General features: G+C 28.0%; 5 protein-coding genes and 2 long non-coding RNA genes across 12 annotated transcripts; 3 read left to right on the top strand and 4 right to left on the bottom strand.

The window, feature by feature from the left end:
* Nucleotides 1–43: 43 nt before the first annotated feature.
* On the bottom strand, nucleotides 44–855 carry LOC124947286. The gene is made up of 3 exons (XR_007100359.1): nucleotides 597–855; nucleotides 305–358; nucleotides 44–185 (listed from the first exon to the last, which is right to left on the bottom strand). It is a non-coding gene; the product is annotated as an uncharacterized LOC124947286 (long non-coding RNA).
* Nucleotides 856–947: 92 nt separating this feature from the next.
* On the top strand, nucleotides 948–4,083 carry LOC124947282. 3 transcript variants are annotated; one of them, XM_047489239.1, is made up of 8 exons: nucleotides 1,012–1,367; nucleotides 1,443–1,705; nucleotides 1,830–1,999; nucleotides 2,127–2,375; nucleotides 2,453–2,613; nucleotides 2,688–2,777; nucleotides 2,856–3,270; nucleotides 3,415–4,083. In XM_047489239.1, the coding sequence occupies exons 2-8, from the start codon at nucleotides 1,566–1,568 to the stop codon at nucleotides 3,936–3,938; spliced, it is 1,749 nt and encodes a 582-aa protein (XP_047345195.1). In that variant the 5' UTR covers nucleotides 1,012–1,367; nucleotides 1,443–1,565; the 3' UTR covers nucleotides 3,939–4,083. The 3 variants fall into 3 exon arrangements, with proteins under 3 accessions (XP_047345194.1, XP_047345195.1, XP_047345193.1); XM_047489238.1 differs by lacking the exon at nucleotides 1,012–1,367 and adding an exon at nucleotides 948–997 and having other exon boundaries at nucleotides 2,856–4,083; XM_047489237.1 differs by having other exon boundaries at nucleotides 1,013–1,367; nucleotides 2,856–4,083.
* An 87-nt stretch (nucleotides 4,084–4,170) lies between these two features.
* LOC124947284 (deubiquitinase OTUD6B) lies at nucleotides 4,171–6,262 on the top strand. The gene is made up of 4 exons (XM_047489243.1): nucleotides 4,171–4,717; nucleotides 4,878–5,292; nucleotides 5,377–5,596; nucleotides 5,684–6,262. Exons 1-4 carry the CDS (start codon nucleotides 4,648–4,650, stop codon nucleotides 5,867–5,869), a joined length of 891 nt encoding a protein of 296 aa, XP_047345199.1. The 5' UTR covers nucleotides 4,171–4,647; the 3' UTR covers nucleotides 5,870–6,262.
* Nucleotides 6,263–6,451: 189 nt separating this feature from the next.
* On the bottom strand, nucleotides 6,452–10,171 carry LOC124947283 (lysine--tRNA ligase). Of its 2 annotated transcripts, XM_047489242.1 has the most exons (9): nucleotides 9,965–10,171; nucleotides 9,749–9,859; nucleotides 9,080–9,239; nucleotides 8,554–9,003; nucleotides 8,236–8,481; nucleotides 7,737–8,159; nucleotides 7,460–7,653; nucleotides 7,214–7,376; nucleotides 6,452–7,145 (listed from the first exon to the last, which is right to left on the bottom strand). In XM_047489242.1, the coding sequence occupies exons 2-9, from the start codon at nucleotides 9,781–9,783 to the stop codon at nucleotides 7,038–7,040; spliced, it is 1,779 nt and encodes a 592-aa protein (XP_047345198.1). In that variant the 5' UTR covers nucleotides 9,784–9,859; nucleotides 9,965–10,171; the 3' UTR covers nucleotides 6,452–7,037. The 2 variants fall into 2 exon arrangements, with proteins under 2 accessions (XP_047345198.1, XP_047345197.1); XM_047489241.1 differs by lacking the exons at nucleotides 9,749–9,859; nucleotides 9,965–10,171 and adding an exon at nucleotides 9,323–9,644.
* Nucleotides 10,070–11,948, top strand: LOC124947285 (dynein axonemal assembly factor 6). The gene is made up of 4 exons (XM_047489244.1): nucleotides 10,070–10,214; nucleotides 10,979–11,178; nucleotides 11,258–11,385; nucleotides 11,676–11,948. The coding sequence occupies exons 1-4, from the start codon at nucleotides 10,103–10,105 to the stop codon at nucleotides 11,803–11,805; spliced, it is 570 nt and encodes a 189-aa protein (XP_047345200.1). The 5' UTR covers nucleotides 10,070–10,102; the 3' UTR covers nucleotides 11,806–11,948.
* On the bottom strand, nucleotides 10,450–11,942 carry LOC124947287. Its single transcript, XR_007100360.1, has 3 exons — nucleotides 11,638–11,942; nucleotides 11,012–11,095; nucleotides 10,450–10,913 (listed from the first exon to the last, which is right to left on the bottom strand). It is a non-coding gene; the product is annotated as an uncharacterized LOC124947287 (long non-coding RNA).
* A 2,109-nt stretch (nucleotides 11,949–14,057) lies between the features above and the next one.
* Nucleotides 14,058–18,964, bottom strand: LOC124947280. 3 transcript variants are annotated; one of them, XM_047489228.1, is made up of 12 exons: nucleotides 18,793–18,964; nucleotides 18,257–18,741; nucleotides 17,924–18,069; nucleotides 17,556–17,858; nucleotides 16,831–17,474; nucleotides 16,550–16,762; nucleotides 16,093–16,410; nucleotides 15,803–16,001; nucleotides 15,560–15,732; nucleotides 15,355–15,452; nucleotides 15,002–15,263; nucleotides 14,058–14,707 (listed from the first exon to the last, which is right to left on the bottom strand). In XM_047489228.1, exons 2-12 carry the CDS (start codon nucleotides 18,274–18,276, stop codon nucleotides 14,198–14,200), a joined length of 2,886 nt encoding a protein of 961 aa, XP_047345184.1. In that variant the 5' UTR covers nucleotides 18,277–18,741; nucleotides 18,793–18,964; the 3' UTR covers nucleotides 14,058–14,197. The 3 variants fall into 3 exon arrangements, with proteins under 3 accessions (XP_047345184.1, XP_047345185.1, XP_047345187.1); XM_047489229.1 differs by having other exon boundaries at nucleotides 18,509–18,741; XM_047489231.1 differs by lacking the exon at nucleotides 18,257–18,741.
* Between the last annotated feature and the right edge of the window lie 708 nt (nucleotides 18,965–19,672).

Below are 19,672 nucleotides of genomic sequence, written 5' to 3'. Positions count from 1 at the left end.
GGGTCTTCAGTATTTTGTCTTTCTTTACAGTTTTGTGCTTATTGGAAATAAGAACATTACGTAGTGTAGAATGAAGAAATCTTTTATTGACGGTCTCTCTAGGCTTTACCCATCCAGTAGGTCCCATTATTTCAGCTCTTTGTGCACCGAGTTTTGCTTCTTCAAGTAGAGCTTCAACTGCAAGTCTACATATATAATATTTAAGTAAACATAAATTAATCTTAACATATGTGTGTGTGTATATATATATATATATATATATATATTTTCTTTAATGAGTACACTAATAAGATATTAAACATACTTATTTAATTCTTCATCATCCATATTCATTGCCTTTTATTACGAACTAGTAAGCCTAAAAAGAATATGATATAAAAAGAAACGGTAAATCTATAAAGTAAGAAAACTAAATTAAATGCGAAATTTAAATATTAAACATGTATGTACAATGTAAGTATATGAACTTACGAAAACAAAAAAGAATTTCTTATACTTATAAAAATATCAAACTCAATGGAGCAAATTATAAAAAATACATTATACAATCCGGTAAAAAAAAATTGATAGTACAGTTTGCTACAAGATGTCAATACCTTAACAAGATTTATTGCTATATTCTAATATACACTAGATTCACTGATCAATTTATTAGAATAGAAATGAATCAATCATATTTTTTGATAAAATTATGATCAAATATATCACTATACACTATATATCACTTATACACTAAATGATATTAAACTACGATAAATAACGATGACAAAATGACATTCTCTTCTGCTTATTTTACCAATTCCCACCATCGTTGAACTTTTCTAGCTGTCACTAGTAGTCGCAACTGATACGTATGTGTGTGTATATATAATATATATATATATATATATATATATATATATATATATATATGTTTCAATAAACCTTATATTTATTCACAGTGTACTCAATTCGCAGTGCAACATGTATGCAAGTGCGGGATACCAAACCTTTAACTGTAAACTACATACATACATATCTATATCTCTAAAGAAAAACATGAATAAATGGTGTTTATACTCTATGAAATTTTTTCTTTCGTTTACTAGGTAGCGTCCTAGTCGAAATTGTTCGAAACACCATTGCATTTATTTTATTGCAGAAGTATACGGGAATTTATATTGTACAATTTTAGCAAGGTTTTTTCTCGGCTTTCGATTTACGTATATTTATTTGTGTCGTATATAAATAAAAGCATTGTAAATTTTGAGATGTTAATAATATTAAAAACTTTCTTTTCTCAAGTATAAAAATATCACATCTCAAGCCATTAGTTTGAAGTATTATTTTCGCAATCATCTTTACGTTTGGTGTTTGTTGTTAATATAGTGCGTTTTGATTCTCATAATTTTATTCAAAATCAAAATAATGTTTATTACTATTTTTTTATTATTTTTATATAGGAATGTAGGATAATGAATGTTTCCAAGAAACAGCTTGGCAAGATGACAAAGACTCGAATCTCGTGAATTTTTCATTTATCATTCCTTTTTCTGTTAATTTTTATACATTTTGTATAACGAAAGATGTCACAAACGACAGAAATAGTACAAATATCTGGAGAAATTATAGAGGAAGGACATGAAAAAGCCCAGGTCAATGCTCCGCTGCAAGTAGTCAGAGTACCTGTCAAACATACCAATCTTGGTATACGTAGTCATGCAATGTACATATATATAAATATTTTTATTGTTTAACGAAATATAAAATAAATATCATATTTATGTAATTGCAGATTGTGTATCTCTTTAACATAATGCTATGTTTTTAATGTCTAATATTTTTTTTAGGGACATGAGTACAATGGTTGAGCTAACATCATTTAGTACACTTGGAAAAATACAACCCTTTTTGGTTACTATCACAACCACTGCTGCATTATTAGTTGATTTGCATTGTCACTTAACTGACAAAGAAGTATGTGGATATTTGGGTGGACATTGGGATATTAATTCACATAGTAAATATATTTTGTGTATATATATATATATAATTAATTTATTATATATATATATATATATATATAATAAATTTTATTTCCACATTAAATGATAATATATAAAGAATTATATTGTTCATCAACTCAGATCTATCTATAACTTGCGCATTTCCATGTCGATATTCTGGCAAAGATAAATCAGCTGCAGCTGCTGTAGAAGCAGAAATTGCAAAAGCTATGGAATGGAAACATGTAACCCTCGTTGGTTGGTATCATTCTCATCCTAGATCACATGCTTCGCCATCTCTTAGAGATGTTGATGCGCAATTAGATTATCAAATTAAAATGAAAGGACCTAGTGATAATGGTTACATGCCTTGTGTTGGTTTAATATGCTGTGAGTTTTCTTTTTTCTCACTTTTTCTGCTATTATTTGTTTAAAGAGTTTAATATCAATTTTTAATATAATTATAGCTCCTTACAACATGGATGGTAATTGTTATGAATCAAATTTTAATGTCTTTTGGTCACTGCCACCTCCTGAAAACCGACCTCATGAATATCCACGCCCTATGCTTCTTAGTTATACTTTGTCTCAAGAGCATTTTCTTGCTCAAGATACATTAGAAGAAATAGTAAGTTAAATACCTGTGATTAAATAGAATATTGAATTGATAAAGTATGACGATTCTGTACTACTTTCTTTCAGAGGCGATGCATTGAATATTATAGAAGCGAAGGAGGTATCGATTTTACTACTAATTTTAATAACAATACTACGTATCTTGAACGTTTAAGAGTAAGTTAATAAAATCATTTAATAGTTTATAGAAAAAATAGGAATAGAAAGAATTATATTTTTATTTTTATTATGCAGTGTTCTTTAGCATCCAAATTACCTGGACGTAATCGTGCTAATGGATCTTACTGGGATATAATCAGAGAAATGATTTGTCCTGGTTCAAAAGATGGGAATACACCAGAGTTTCTTACTGTTAAATTTCCACTTGTACCAGTTTCGGAGTCTCTTGTTCCTCCAGTCCCACCTGGTATCAATCTTCCAACATACAATGCAGCAGTCTTTCTGGCACCTGTAAATTTTAAACCTGACAGTGCCATAATTACACCAACATCTAAACCATTCGTTATGCAACCATCTACTTCTAGAGACAATGTCAGAAAAGATAATGCTACGGGGACAGATACGGCATCCTTAACACAAATAAAAGATGGAAATACTGCCATCTCAAAACATATGTCGCAACCAGAAATGATCCGAAGTTTTCAATCGGGTGAGCTTACGGTTTCAGTGAAAAACACAAAATGCGATTATGATTTTGCTCCTACAGATTTTGCCAAATTACCCAATCCTGTTGGAGTTGATATTACGGGTAATAAAAATCGGACCACAACTACCCCAGATTTTCCTTTAACAGATATTACACAACAGATTACAAAGTTTCAAGACTTTACAAAATTAGCGAATTTCTCTGCTGCCGATTTAGCAAAGTTATCTGGTTTTCCAATGCCCGATTTTTCAAGAACATCGTCGCCTTCACCATCGACATATATGAGAAATATAGCAAATTTATTCGGTCCTTTTGGTAAGGTTTCACCCGCGAGAGACACAGATGGTACGGAACGTAAAATAAATGAATTTTCAATTGGTGAAGTGACTCAATCGCCATTTAAACCTACGTCAGGAACCGCAGATCTTGGAAAAAATTTCTCTATTGGTGCGGAGGATTATTCTAGTGGGAAAAAATTAGACATTCAAAATGATTCTAAACTTAGTCGATCAAATGAATATCAAGGGACTGAAGATCTATCAAATTCTTCAAGCATTAAATCTGATTTTGGCGGCATGCTTGATATGACTAATTTGCATAAAAAGCAACAACAATCTCAAATCGGCGATATCAATGATACATCACTTAATTTATCGAAGGACCGTCAATAATTCTTATCTAACATTGATCAATTTGTTTGACAATTGAGTATGTAAACATTGCGAACCTTTATAGTATACTCTATGAATCTGTGTATATGCGTTCGCGCACATGTGTTTAAATAATCATATTTAAAGACTCTTGTGTCAAACTGCATTTTTATATTTTCATTTATTCTTTATCAATGAAACATTATCTTTTTTTATAAACAAAAATGCTTCTCCTATCTTCTATGTGTATGTATATACATTTTTACCATACATTAAGAATGATATTTAAAAAAAAAAGGAAAAAGTAGATTATATTTGCGATATTGTAAAAGTACTTTACACAAGATATTAACGTAAATATTGATTAAATTTTGAGATAAATAATTGATAACAAAAGAGGGCGCTGGATGGCGCATTAAAACGAACATGGTTTTTACGCATCACGTCACGTTACATTTTTACACACTCTATTTCGTGTAAATGAAAAAAAAGTATAATTTGTTTTTTGTTTCTTGAAATTATATTTCGATATAATATCATTTTTAAGTATTTCTTTTTATATAGTGATATAAACACAAAAGTATATGGTGTGTGAAAGTGAATGATATATTTTTAACTTGGACCCACTAAATAGGCTATGTTGCAAGTTTAAGTAGTAATCTGAATATAATTTGGAAAAAGAGAAGGATAATAAAATATTAGCTGAAAATATTTATATCCATAAAAAGAAATGGATGAGTTACCACTTACCGAAAATCAGTTATTACAGAAACATAAACGAGAACGGAGAGAATTACAAGGTACTTTATTGACGTAGTACTTTTATTAATTCTAACTTACTTTTGTGTTAACGTCACAATAAAAATATAAATATTTTTCAGTCAAAAATACTTTATATGGCTATATTGTAGTTAAAACAGTTATAATGCTTAAATAATGTATCTATATTATATATCGCAGCTCAGATACAGGTATTGAAGAAATCAATCTGTAAAGGTGATAAAAAGAAGAAAAAAGAAGTTATAGATGAAATTGCACGTAAAGAAGAAAATTTAGAAAGGAAGCAAGATGAAGAATTAGCAAGGTGGAAAATATCCCAAGTTACACTGAATGATACAGATGCAGAGAATTTAGAAGAAACATGTGATATAAATGATATAGAATCGAAAGAATCTGAGAGAATACGACAGAGAATTTCTAAAGCTCAACGAAGAAGGTATAAAAAAGAAAATGCAGAAAGAGAACGTAATCAAAGAATTATAGAGCAGGAAGCATTTGATATATATGGTAAGAGAAATGTTGAGATGCAATCTATACAAAAAATTCTTTACGAACGTGATTTAACGTTATATGAAATTCCAAGTGATGGTCATTGGTATGTTACATAATGTGTAATATTTTAAAAATATGTATAAATAATGTAGAATTAATACATGCTCATTTATTTCTTCTATTTCAGTTTATACAATGCAGTTGCACATCAACTTAAAATACTTGGAGATATTCCATTTAGCCTATGTGATCTAAGAATGAAAACTGCCATGTATTTAAGACAAAATAGAAATGATTTCTTACCATTTATTTCAAATCCAGATTCTGATCAGTTATTGTCACCTGAGCAGTATGAAAAATATTGTAATGATATAGTTGAAACTTGTGCTTGGGGTGGTGCAATTGAGGTAATTATTCTAATAAGTTTTTCTATAAATCTTATAATATTGTAGAAAGTGTCATATGTATATATTGTAAATATGTGTCTAATACAGTTGCAAGTACTGTCGCGTATTTTGGAACGTCAAATTGAGGTCATCCAAGCAACAGGTACCCCTTATATCGTTGGAGATGAATTCAGTAAGAAAAAAAGAATAATATTAACTTACCATCGTTACATGTATGAATTAGGTGCTCATTATAATTCTGTTACAAAATTTGTAAAAGAAGATGAAAGCTGATCATACATTCTATTATACTTAAACAACATTTATCTTAATACGACCATGAATGTATTATATAACGTGATAAATAATTCTGATTTAATTTTACATACATTAGATTTATTAAATATATTAAGATCGATAAGTACGTTGAAATAACTAATAGTATCCAATACTTAATTTTCTCAAATCATGCAAATATTATCACTATACTAATGTTTTATAGATTTAATATGGTAATAAAATTCAATAGTCAAATACATTATTTTATTATTATTAGTTATCAATGCTTGTGATAAAACTTTACATTATCATAAGTTTTAAATATTTTTTTATAGAAGTTTATTTTTTAAACATTAAAGCGGTTTTAATATTAACATATAAATCATTATGTTTAATTAAACGAGCTAAAATCTAAATATGTTTTTAAAACTATATAAATAAGAATAAAATTAATACATGTTATAAAAATTAATTAATCAATAAGTCTTTTATTTTGCTTACCCAATCATAAAAAAAACTTATTTTACATTAAATAAAATAAAAGTGATCTACTGACTTGATAAAATTTAGGTATTAGGAATTTTTAGAAAAGATCAATCAAAGAACTGTAGTAATTTATTAAAGAACAATTACGATGCTGTAAAAATATCATCTAAATCCACAGTACATATCAACAATGTCATAAAATAAACATTTAGTACTCTCTATATTATGTAATAACATTCTAATATTTTAATACTTTAATATTTTAATCAGCAAGATAGACGTTGCTGGTTATTTCTTGCTTACCTATATTTAATTTATTTACTCACACTTTTTTGTATATAGATTAATGTATTGATCAGTGACAATACGAACGAACTACCAATTATTAATATATCTTGTAGTCTAAATATTAGATATTCTCCCCCTCTCTGTTTACATCATAAAATGCATATATTATATAAATAATATGAAATACCATGAACATATTAAAGTCAGAGGAATAAGTTACGATATACCAATATTGTAAGTATCAATCTACGTATCAACATTTCCATGTATCAACGTTTCCATGTGAAATAAATAATATACAAGAAGCATGATTATTATTCTTTATGACATTAATTTATTTAGTTTGTATAATAATTGTAATATTTCATTAAATCTTCTGTGGATTAGTATAAAAGATAAAAGTTTTTCATTATTTTTCACAAGACTCTTTAATGTTGTCATTAGACGAATCTTCAAACATTGATTTATTTTTTATGTTTGTTTCATCTGGTTTCATGGCTGGAAACAGTAATACCTCCTGAAAAGAATATTTAGTATTAAGTATGATATACATTTTTTGTTGAAATTATACTATATAAATATTACCTTAATATTATTTGAATCCGTCAAAAACATGCATAGTCGATCTATACCCATTCCCCAACCTGCAGTTGGGGGTAATCCATATTCTAAGGAAGTACAGAAATTTTCATCTACCATTTGTGCTTCATCATCTCCTGCTGCTTTATCTTTTGCTTGTTGTTCAAATCTGAAAAAAATTAAAAACAAAGAAAATTCAATAGAAATGTTTCCTTCTTTGAGTTGGAAGGAGAAGTGAAAAGTAAAAAATACCTTTCTCTTTGCACTAGGGGATCATTTAATTCTGTATATGCATTACAGATTTCTTTTTTCATAATAAATAACTCAAATCGTTCTGTAAGACCTGCATCTGAACGATGCCATTTAGCTAACGGAGACATTACTTGTGGATGATCTAATATGTAAGTAGGGTTTATGCATCTTTTTTCTATAAATTCCCCAACGAGCTGCCAATATTAGAAATATTACGATTTAATCAATAAAATTGTCCGTTATATTGAAATTCTTTTATATCAATATAAATACCTACTTTATCTAATAACCTGGCAGTTGTTCTTGGTGGAGGACACTCAATATCATGTTTTACACAAAGATCATTAAGCATTGTATTAGCTTCCAATGTATCAAGTTTATCAGCATCAGGTAATTTTACTTCCAAAATTTCCTCTAAAGTTTTCATCATGGATATCCGTTTAAATGGTGGTGTAAAATCTATTTCTACTACTTCACCATCAGGTCCATTTGGATGATACAGTAATTTATAACTACCATGAATAGCTTTTACCATTCCAGAAATCATATTTTCTGTAATAGACATGAGATCATAATAGTCAGCATAAGCCATATAAAATTCACATGTCGTAAATTCAGGATTATGCGTCATGTCAATGCCTTCATTTCGGAATTGTCTACCAATTTCATAAACTCTGTCTATACCACCAACAACCAACATCTACATAATAAAATAAAAGTTTGTTTATTAAGAAGAATGTAAAGACAGTTTGTGAAAGTATGTAAATAAATCATACCTTGTGATAAAGTTCTGGAGCAATTCTCATATACAAATCCATATTTAATTCATTATGATGAGTTACAAAAGGTTTGGCTGTAGCACCTCCAGCTATCATACTCATCATAGGAGTCTCAACTTCTAAGAAACCTAATTCATCCAAAAATTTACGCACATATGCAATTATTTTCGCTCGAATGTAAAATATTAGTCGCACTCTGTCATTTAAAATAAGGTCTAAATAACGTTGACGGTATCTTGTTTCCTAAAGATATAAAAGTTTAGTATATATTAAAAAGATGCAATCTATACATTTATTAGTATTTAAAATATTTACCTTATCTTTTAATCCAAAATGAAGATGCGGTAACATATGCAAACAAGGTGTAAGAAGAGTAATACTTTTTGACATAATAGAAAATTCTCCTTTTTTGGTTTTTCCAGGATTTCCAATTACGCCGATTATGTCGCCTCTCCTAATTTTGAATGTGTCCTTAGCAAATTTATCTTCTCCTTCATAATGTCTTGCATTTGCCATTACTTGTATTTTAACACCCTCTCCTCTAAGGTCATAAAAAATAAGTTTGGCTCCAGACTCTCGTATTGCATGTACACGACCAGCTATGCTATAAATTTCTTTCTCAAGAATTTCTCCATTTTTTACAACAGAACTAAACTTTTCAATAAAATTTTCTAATGAAATTGATACATTAAACTTATGTGGATATGGATGTTCATTTGCAGCTTTAAGTTGTTCAATTGCTTGAGTTCTCAGCTTAAAATATTCCTAGAAATAAAAACAAGTATGAGATATATGGGAAAAAGAAGTACTTTTTGTGCCTTAGTAGCTTAATATTCTTTACATTTGGATTGATTTCTTCTTCTTTAATAGGCTTTTTCTCTAGAGTTTTAACAGGAATCTTCTTTGTTTGTGCATTTTCAACTTCTTTTGTAACCTTTTCTGCTTCTTTTACTGCTTTTTCATTTAATTTCTGTTCTGCTTTTAAACGTATCTTTAACTCCCTAAAAATAATAGATAAAGCAATATATAAAGCAACGAATTTTTTCTTTGTACCATTATGATAAACATCTATATAAGTACACACGTTGTAGAAAATCGGCTTGAAGTTATTTGATAGAATGTTGCTTCAATTTTAGTGATATGCGATTTATTTAATACTCTTACAGACTGATGAATATAAGTAAAAACTTTGGTTAGATTACTTAACATAATTACAAAATTCTCACTATATGTCTACTTATCATACGAGATGTATACATGTGTCTACAATAAGAACATCGGATCAAAGATTTTTCGTAAAGTTATTACTATTTTTACATAGAAAATAATTTCTCAAACTAGCCAACCGTTCATAAAGCAACGTGGCCAGTCTATACAAAAACTGATCACCAATACGTCAAAATCATAGAATATTAACGAACACGGATAAGCATCATTTTACATTTTCATGAAATCTTTATTAATAAAAATATGAAATAATATTTGCACTACTTTTAATAGATTTACTTACTTTTTGGAAAGCTTTTCTTCCGTTACATCAGCCATCGCAAAAGTCTCATACAATATTTCCAAATAGATGTTGGCGAAACTGAATATTCGTTAACCATTTTTGCCTCTTCATCTATTTCAAATATATTAAAATATGATTTATAAATATTCATAAAATGAAAAGATTAAATTAACTAACAATTATTTAATACTTTCACATAAAAATCATGGGTGTTACATTTTATAAATATCTGATGAACAAAATCAGTTTCAATTTACGCGCCATTTCTTAAATTTTAGAATAAAGGAGAATTTGTTGTCATGACAACCAAATTTGTTGATATTTAACACAAAAGAGATTGGAACTATTTAAAATATGGATAGTTTTTTTGGATATAAAGAAATACAAGCATTACGAAATCTAATATCCCCTTCGAAGGACGACTCGGATTCTGAAGAATTGTATCAAAATGAAGTAAAGAGAAAAGGTGAATTATTATTTTTATAAAAATAAATTATATAAAAGAAAAATTTCACAATATAAAAATGATTATATATTCATTTGAAATATTGCATTATTATTAAATAAAGTATTCTTTCTCCTAAAATCCTAATTCTTGATTTATTATATGTATCTTATATAAAATTAACAAAACTTATCGTAGACAAAATAAATAACACTAGATATGGAAATAAATCGTACCAATCCACAAAAAATTATTAAATTCAGCATGTAAAGACATTTATTAGTTTCATATACATACATATCACTTTTAATTAAAATTTCATCATGTCCTATTATATATATTATTAAGCTTCTTAAACTGTAAATTGCGATCTCATATGGGGATGCGTAATTGAATGTGAAGATTCCGAAAAATTTGGTAAAAGTAAAAGATTTCTGAATGCATAATGACTACAAATCCATTCAAAATCAAACGCATAATGAATCAAGATTTTTATTTGTATACTTATTACGAAGTCGTGTAAAAATTTCTCAAGTGAAAAGGAGTCGCGAGTAGAAAAAATTTAAGCCTTGTCTTAGACTATTTAAATTCACTAACCATCGCTCCATGTTTAAAAAAAAAAGTCCTGCAGCTCTCGAAGCACGATAGTTTCAAATAATGGAATTGTTCCTTTTACATCATCGAGTGTACACGTAGGGGCACGAACAGTCAATTGTCTACCTATGATTTAAATAATAATAATTTATAATTAAAATGATAACTACATCAGTTATTTTTATTTTTAGGTCCAGGCGATATAGAAGTTCAGAAAGATGTACCTTTTAATAATTTAAAGCCACACACTCCTCTTAAAGAAAAAGATGACATTTGGCATTCATCGGAAGTACACACTCTTCCTATCTCTGAAATAAATGATCCAAGAAAAATACCAGACTATGAAATCAAATTTAAACAATCAGTGAAAACAGAAGATATATTTTTAAATGTTAGTATATTAGTACATTATCTTATCTTGGAAAAAAGCATTTTTAAAAATATTAATAATATTGAACTATGTCATTTAGATGGGTTTTAAAACACCTGGAACTGCATCTTGCGAATGGATTTCCGTGTTAATAAAACTTCCTCAAGAAGTTCAAGAGAAAATTGAATTGTCCGTTGAATCAAAGATAGTTGATGTGCGTAGTCCTAAGTAAGTAAATGATGTTTTCTTCTTAAATAATATGTATTTATCTTGTTAGATTTAATATTTATTATTATATGTATTAAATTTTAAAAAATAGTACAAATTTTATATGTTTTTGTATTAATATTAGAGTAAAATGCATATCTTTTCATCGAAATCTCTTGTACTTCATATGACAAAAATTGTACTTTTATCATTCTTAGTAATCTATTTTTTAAGCACTACTATCAGGTGTTTAAATTTAAAAACTAGTATCACCTTTCTTTCTAAACATTAATTGTATAATGCTTTCACAGATACCGATTGCATCTTCCAACACCTCACGAAGTAAATCCTAATGCATCACATGCAAAATGGCATAAAGATACGGACACATTAGAACTCACTTTACAACTCGTACGAGAATTAGATGACATAAACTTTTAACAAGTACACCAACACAAAAAACATTTAATTTGAATTAAATATTAGTAGGATACAATAGGTGAAAAAGAGAAAAAAGAACAAATAGAAATAAACAAATAAACAATATTTGCGTTATTTATGAAACTTTCATTTTCTTTTCTGTACCAATGAAAATATTCTTATACGTACAAGTAAAATTGAAATTGAAAATTGCGTTTTAACTATAATAATAATTACAGATATAATTGTAAAATTACTTCTTTTTTTTAAATAAAAATTGACTATTGCTAATACTTTTACGATATAATAAATGTTACAAAAACTATAAAAACAATAAGTTTACAAAGAAATTCGCGTTTTGTTTTTTGTACAATGAATATAAGTATACATATACAATGCTGCTCAAAATGTGGACATATTCCTTATTTTTATAACTGCCTGAAAAAAGTTATGAAATCTTTGGTAAATTTGATTCATTTTTGTGTATACTATTTTTTACAATGTTACAAAATATATTTTAATAATAATTCTGTAAATATCTCACCAATATTAATAAAAAATAATTATATTTTTTTTTGTCTATATATATACCGCATGCCTTTATGATTGCGTTTATGATTCATGGCATCCTGGCTATTAAATTTTTCACTTAACACTTATCACTATATTTCACTTTCAATATTGATCCATTCGACTTGGAAAATTTCTTGAAGATGTTTCTCGAATGTTGGACATCGTTTTTTAACCTGTCTGTCTAAGTAATCCCGCAGTTTTTCAATTGGGATTCAAATCGGGAGATTGGGGTGGCCATTCTATTATTTTTAAATTAGGATCTTTTTCTAATTGTTTTAAATAGTTCGTACATATTGCAGATGTTTTAAAACATCTCATAAATATCAAATTATTGTCAATTAGGCGTTGTCCAGATGGATTTGCCTGATCTATTCAAATTTTTAAATAAGCTTCTTTAATTAATTTGTCTACAAACAAAAACATTTCACTTGGACCCAAATACTTTAAACTTGGATTCATCGGTCCACAACACCTTTTTGTCACTCTTTCAATGTCCAATTTTTTATGGCACATAGCCCATTAAAATCTTTTCTTTTTATTTTGTTTCCTCACAATGGTTTTTTTACCGCAACACGATCATGAAAACCACCCTCTTAAGACGCCTTTTTATCGTTGATACCAAAATCATCGAATCCCTAGACGTATTAATTTCTATAGTTATTTCAGGGACTGTGCTTCTATTTCTTTTATTGATAGTTACAATGTGTCGATCTTCTACATGAGTCGTTTTTTTAAACTTTCCAGATCTTTTTTTTGAATGAACGAACTCCTATAGCACCGTACGTTTGAAAACTATAACTTCCGCAAGAATTTGAAATTCCTATTTTTTCTGCAATTTCTCTTATGACATCCGTCTTTGCATAATACTATGATTTGTGACTGCATTCTTACATTTAATTCACTTTTTTTGTACCCATCATGCTTTCCTAAGTATTTAAATCGAACTGAATTCGATAGAAATACAAAGCAAACTCTACGATTTGGTTCAAATATATTTAATGCTACGATAAGGTTTCTGTGGTTCTAAGGTTCTAATGGATTATTGAAACTATGTTTTAAAATGATAGCGAACCATATCACAAAATAGTTTGAGGAAAAAGAACACAAAGATCGAAGAAAATGGAATAACAGAGTCTTATAAACCGTCCGCGCGCAACAGAATATAATACAGTATTAAACTATTGGAAAACTTTTATTCATTTAAATCAAAGGAATAATTAAATTTCGCAATTTAATATTATTATAACATATTAAATATATTTTTAAATATACATATAAATAGGATTTATCGAAAAATATCGATAAATAATAATAATATGCATTATATTTCACGAATTTTTTAAAATTAGTAAGTGTCCACATACTTTTAAGCAGCACAGTGTCCTAATAAAAAATATTCACCGGGATTATTATTAAATTTAGTAGTTTTTGCAAAAATGCCGATATAGATTAATTTTGTTTTCGAGCGTTATAGATCCTTATTATAAATTTATTTATTTTAGGCTAACTCCTTAAGGGTTAGCACAAAATAGGTTTGCACAAATTTATGATAAGGATCTATTCCCCTCGAAAACAAAAATAATCTATCCCGACGTTTTTACGAAAACATCACTAGATTTTATAACAATTTTCTTGTATATTTTTTATTGGGATACTATATATATGTGTATATGGATATACAATGCAATTTTCACTTTTAATAAACGAACGAATATAGTATTTTTTATTTTGTTTTTATAAATTACACATTACTAAGAATTACTGATCTCAGAAATAGGTTAATAGAAGATATTTCATCTTGTATAATTTGTGAAGGCACTTGCGATAAGGCTTTGTGCATTCAGTAACAGTCCATTGAGTTTACGTCTCCTTGTTTATACATTGTCAAGATGTCATCCAAAATAGATTCAAAACTGTTAGTATATCCTTTTAACCATCGACTTTTTTCTTCGATATAAGCATCAATATCAGAATTAAATATAACATCCAAAAAATCCTGCTTAGTTATATGAGAAATGTACTTAAGCATTTTCTTTTCTGTATTTTCATAATCTTTTTCTTGGGAATTATTATAAACAGTAGCTAAGAGCATCGCATCATTTGTATTTACAATTTCATCAATGATGTTATGAGAATTGCTTGGTTCTTTTTTTGATTGAACTGCTGTTGTATCTTGTACATGTTTAATGTATGAATTATCTATACCAACACTATTCTTTGGTAAAGATACTTCAAACAATGTATCATTAAATTTATATTTTAATAAAAATATTTTTAGTTTGTTTATAATCATTGCTGAAGCTTTACAGACTTCAAAATCGCTATCATCTTTTAAAGTAACTAACAAAACCTATAACGCAAATATAAAAATTAATTTAGATTAACAAATAGACATAATATTGAAACACATATAATTACTCATATTAATATTCGGACACTGCACTATTTCTACATTTGTTGCTCTGTACAAAGGGAAGATGATTGAAATTAATAAGATTGAATTTAATAAGCAACGTGATATTTCAGTCATCCTCCCTTGTACATAGCAACAAACGTAGAGATAGTGCAGTGTTCGAATATTAATGCGAATAACTGTATATTTCTATACACAATTCTTTATACATTATTTATTTTAGTTACTTACACCTAGACAATTTTGCCTTGCAAGCTCATCTAATGCTTTATTTAATCTACGTTTTATTTCATTTTCATCCAATGCGACTATTTTTCTCTGCTCTTTGGAAAATGTTACATTTGGGAATGATCCATCTAACATTCCTTGATCACTTAAATGAGATTTGATAAAATGTTTCCAAAATTCTAATGCACTTATCTTAACTTCCCAATGTAAATCAAAAATGGCTGCCACAGACATAACTTCTGATATATAATTGATAGTACTTTTCCTGAAAATATATAATATACAGAAAATAAGACAATTCTTATAAATAATGTTAAATATAACATGTTTAAGAAAATATTGAATAATTAACTTACAACCATTTTCTATAAATATATAATTCTTTAATTAAAACCACGGCCTCTCTTCGAACTATACCTTCAGTTTCTTCATTGAATAATTTTATAATTATATTCTATAAATTAAAAATATAATTTTCTGTATATTATTTTATATTATTATAAAAGTTATTGTCATTAAAGCTATTTTTATTAAACTAATTTACTAACAATATAAACATACGGGAAAATCAAAGAAAGATAACTTTTCATCCCACAATTTATTTATACGAACAGTAGATGAAATAAAGATTAGAGCAGATGCTCGTACGTAGCTTTCTCCATCTGTTAGTGCAATATCAATTGCCAATTGTAAGAACTGATTAGAAAGTAAAAAATCTTGAAATGCTGGATATTCTGTAAAAAGTTATTGAAGTAAATATTTAATAATTATATTCAATTATATGTAAATATTCATAATGCTTACTATCTTCTGAAATTATTGCAATAGTATTTAGTACTTCCAATACGCTGTCTCTAACTTCCCAATTGGGATCATGTAATCTTTTATATAAAGTTGGACCAATTTCATTCATATGACTATCTGAATCTATGAGTAATGCCAAATTTGGTGGCATAAAGTTTTGAATAGCCAATTTACATACTTTTAATGCTTTCACACAAAGCTATAAAAGAGATTAAATGTTTAATAATATAAATTTAAAATTTTAAAGGAGAAATAAAAGAAATATTGTTATATTCATTACATATTCTTACCATGGGTAAAATACCTGGATGATTTAAAATTCCTTGTGCAAGAGATAATAGACATATAGTTTCAACACATTCTTGCCACTTTAATTTAAACTTTTCTGTCATAACGGCAAGACCATTAAGAAGAGATGCCAATAAAATAGGATTGTCAACTATTGGGTCACCTTCTAATATTGATTTATAAATTATTTTCCTTGAATTATCTGGGAGTCCTGTTTTATTAGATTCTGAAGACGAGCAGATTTTCGTCCCATCTCTTAAATCTGGCAGATAATTTTTCAAAATATGACATAGTGTTTGAAATGTAATAACTGCTACATCCTATATACAAAAAAGATTAAAATTTAATTGGATTTTTTATGTTTAATATATTTGTTATGAAAAATATTAATTTATATGTTTAGGATCCTTAGAATACAAATACTATATAGTGATAATAATTAATGTATTTTCCTCTTACCCTATCCATGATGTTTGTTATTTCTAAAAGTAAATCGATTGATACTTTACAAATATGTTCTAATGGTAAATCACTTTTCCATATTACATCTCTTACATTATACAATAGTCTTTGCACAGGCATGCATGTTACATCAAAAATTTTGTTAATGAACATATCAAATAATTCATGATGTACATGGTCTTTCTTAACGCATATACAGAGTGGTAAAATCTGCAAAGATAATTACATAAGAATACATATTATATTTTTAAAAATTGTGTAACACCATACTATATTACCATTAGTACTATCGCTTGATGTTCAAATTTATGTTGTTCTGGCAGAGTAAACTCACATAGCATACGCAATTTTTTCCAATATATCATTAAAAACTTATTCGTTTTTATAAGTTCCACTATATATTTTTTTGATAGTAGCATCATTGATATATAACACATACCATAACTAAATTTTTGCCATACATCATTGTCTATAGCTTTAGTATTGCTTATAATTCCACGTTTTAATTTTAAAAAAAGTAATAATAACAATAGTTTATGTACATGCTGAAGAAATCTAGTACCGATGCATGCTTCAAAAAGAGCTTTTACTCGCATTTCTAAATTGAAGAGTCCTTCAAATAACTCTGGAATCTTGCTATCCATGCTTACAAACAATGTATTTTCAAAAATGCTTGTCACTAAATCTAAAGTGGTACATAGCAATTTGTTTTCGTCCAAATAACTTTCCTCTAAAGTTTGATGTATTTGAGGATTAAAAGTATTATTTATTAATGGGTCAGTTATTGCAGATATAATTTCTGTACAAATATTTATATTCTGTTGTTCATGTAAAAGAAGAGTCCATAAAAATTTCTGACTCTCATGCGTAATATACATTGTATAATTTCTATGAGCACACTTTACAATATCTTTCCAGACACCTGAATATAAAATAAATTTATACTAATTGCTCTATATAATGAGAGGTGATAAATAATTATCAAGTAATAATAATAGCATACCTGATTCAAGTATCCATTCTCTACCGCTTCTGTGTTTAATTAAATTTGAGAGCATTTGTGTATAAGCAATTTTAATTGATGCAGGTAAATCTTCATTAGAAGGTTGGATGATAATGCAAAGTTTATTATATACATCGTGACATTGCCACCGATGAAAATCTAATTCATTGGATGCAACTAAACCCACGAGTTTTAATGTAAATATTATTATAGGTCGAGATGGCTTACAATTAGAATCCCATGTATTTAGAGCTTGTATAACCCATTTTTGAAGAATTTCATCGTGTTGCTGATTTTTTAAAGCTAAAAGCATTAATTTATTTTATAATATAGACAATTAATAAAATACAATATAATATCTGTCTTACATTGTTTCTTTATATTTTCTCCTATATGAGTCAATAGAAGATCGAGATAAGTTACAGAGGTAATGTTATAATTAGGTGAGAGAAAAACCTCTAAAACTTCCAATAATCTTTTATCGGTCTCGAACGTTGCCATTGTACTGGATTCACTGCAATAAATTCTTATTTTTTTTTTTATTTTTATAAAAATATACGAGGCATTGACATTTTATTATGACCACAATTAATTTTATAAAACGAACAAAGAATTGATAGCTCAAGAAATAAATAATCGATGATTGCTTAGCCACATAAGATATTTGATTATATATTATAATCAGGATAAATAAAGATTACATGCAGTGTTCTGCAACCATCAGATGCACCCATAGATGTAAAAAAAAAATAAAGAAAAAAAAAAAGAAACACGTTGTAAATAGAGTATTTGATAACACAACGTTTCTCACGACGTTTCTCACAACGTTAAATTTTCATTGTTTTGTTATGCTTCGTTAATTTTTGTTACATTCATATATGATTCATTTGGCATTTGAAACATGATCCGTGATTACAATAATAACGAAACACGCCTGTAAGATATAATATTACGTGCTATTTCTAAAATTTTTCTTCTCATTGGCCGCTTTGACATCTAGTTTTTATTATGCATGAAAAAATTTATTAACGATCATTGATGCTAGATGTCGCAGATGGTCGTAGAATGTGGTAATCTTGTCGCAACCTTTATGCCTTTTCCGGCAAAACACATAACTAACATGCCTTAGCGCCACCAAACTCATATGTGGGAAACCAATCAGACAAAATAAAAGACAACAAAGACCCTGAAAACAAAGGAGATGAAAAAGATGCCGGGAACACAAAGAAAATCATACATTTCTTCTTCGATTCTTCTAGAAACCACAGCTATAGCTACTAGAAGTCATAGTCTGTTTATATTTACTGTATACCGAACAAAGTTAAATAAATATAATACAATTGTTATTCGATGTGCAAAGCTTCTTTCTACATAGTGGACTGTCAACACAAACCCACAGAGTAGTGGCGACCACGTTGCGACTGTTACGCTTCCTCCGGCAAGACACATAACTAACACGTCTCGGCGCCACTGAACATACACGTGGAAACAACCAAAGCGGAAAGACGATAAAGACGCCGGGAACAGAAAAGAAGTCATTCATTTTTTCTTTGATTATTCTTGAGACCATAGATTGTTAAGAGTAATAGTCTAGTTAAATTACTGTGTACCTGACAAAGTTAAATAAATATATCACAATTATTGCTTGATGTGCAAAGTTTCTTTCTACATAGTGGGTTTTCCACGAAAAATCCATAGAATATGCTAACGTAAAATAAATACGTTTTTCGTTGAGATGATTATATTTACTATATATATTGTATAGAGAAAGTTTACACATATAAATAATAAGGTTTGATTATCTTTCGAAAATAACAAAGAAAAAACTGATACTGATAAGGACACGTTCAAAAAGACGATGACATCGATGATAAAGAATAGGAACCTTTACAAACTACCAATTGTTGTTGCAGTACTACTATCTGAGACTCTATTTTATACTTATCGCAATATTACATATATGTACGATTCAAATAGTGAAAATGTCATACGTTTCTGATACGATATTCTTAAACATTAATTTGTAGTATTTGCAATTGAAAAGGTCTAAACTTTCCGTTGCACTGATTTACATTTGCCAATTTCTTACAAAATATACGTACTTTCTATAACTATCG

This window comes from Vespa velutina, chromosome 2 (assembly GCF_912470025.1).
Source record: "Vespa velutina chromosome 2, iVesVel2.1, whole genome shotgun sequence".
Taxonomy (NCBI): Eukaryota; Metazoa; Arthropoda; class Insecta; order Hymenoptera; family Vespidae; genus Vespa; species Vespa velutina.
This window is presented reverse-complemented; position numbering and strand designations above follow the sequence as displayed.

Coding starts and splice junctions, on each gene's coding strand:
- LOC124947282 (XM_047489238.1), top strand. CDS start 1,566: ATGTCACAAACGACAGAAATAGTACAAATATCTGGAGAAATTATAGAG. Junction 2,000..2,126: donor TTGGGATATTAATTCACATA/GTAAATATATTT, acceptor TCATCAACTCAG/ATCTATCTATAACTTGCGCA. Junction 2,778..2,855: donor CGTATCTTGAACGTTTAAGA/GTAAGTTAATAA, acceptor TTTATTATGCAG/TGTTCTTTAGCATCCAAATT.
- LOC124947284 (XM_047489243.1), top strand. CDS start 4,648: ATGGATGAGTTACCACTTACCGAAAATCAGTTATTACAGAAACATAAA. Junction 5,293..5,376: donor ATTCCAAGTGATGGTCATTG/GTATGTTACATA, acceptor CTTCTATTTCAG/TTTATACAATGCAGTTGCAC. Junction 5,597..5,683: donor CTTGGGGTGGTGCAATTGAG/GTAATTATTCTA, acceptor TGTCTAATACAG/TTGCAAGTACTGTCGCGTAT.
- LOC124947283 (XM_047489241.1), bottom strand. CDS start 9,447: ATGTTAAGTAATCTAACCAAAGTTTTTACTTATATTCATCAGTCTGTA. Junction 9,240..9,322: donor TCAAGCCGATTTTCTACAAC/GTGTGTACTTAT, acceptor TATTATTTTTAG/GGAGTTAAAGATACGTTTAA. Junction 7,377..7,459: donor CCCCTAGTGCAAAGAGAAAG/GTATTTTTTACT, acceptor AATTTTTTTCAG/ATTTGAACAACAAGCAAAAG.
- LOC124947285 (XM_047489244.1), top strand. CDS start 10,103: ATGGATAGTTTTTTTGGATATAAAGAAATACAAGCATTACGAAATCTA. Junction 10,215..10,978: donor AAATGAAGTAAAGAGAAAAG/GTGAATTATTAT, acceptor TTTTATTTTTAG/GTCCAGGCGATATAGAAGTT. Junction 11,386..11,675: donor GTTGATGTGCGTAGTCCTAA/GTAAGTAAATGA, acceptor ATGCTTTCACAG/ATACCGATTGCATCTTCCAA.
- LOC124947280 (XM_047489228.1), bottom strand. CDS start 18,276: ATGGTTGCAGAACACTGCAT. Junction 15,733..15,802: donor TGCAATAATTTCAGAAGATA/GTAAGCATTATG, acceptor AACTTTTTACAG/AATATCCAGCATTTCAAGAT. Junction 15,453..15,559: donor TATCTTTCTTTGATTTTCCC/GTATGTTTATAT, acceptor TTTAATTTATAG/AATATAATTATAAAATTATT.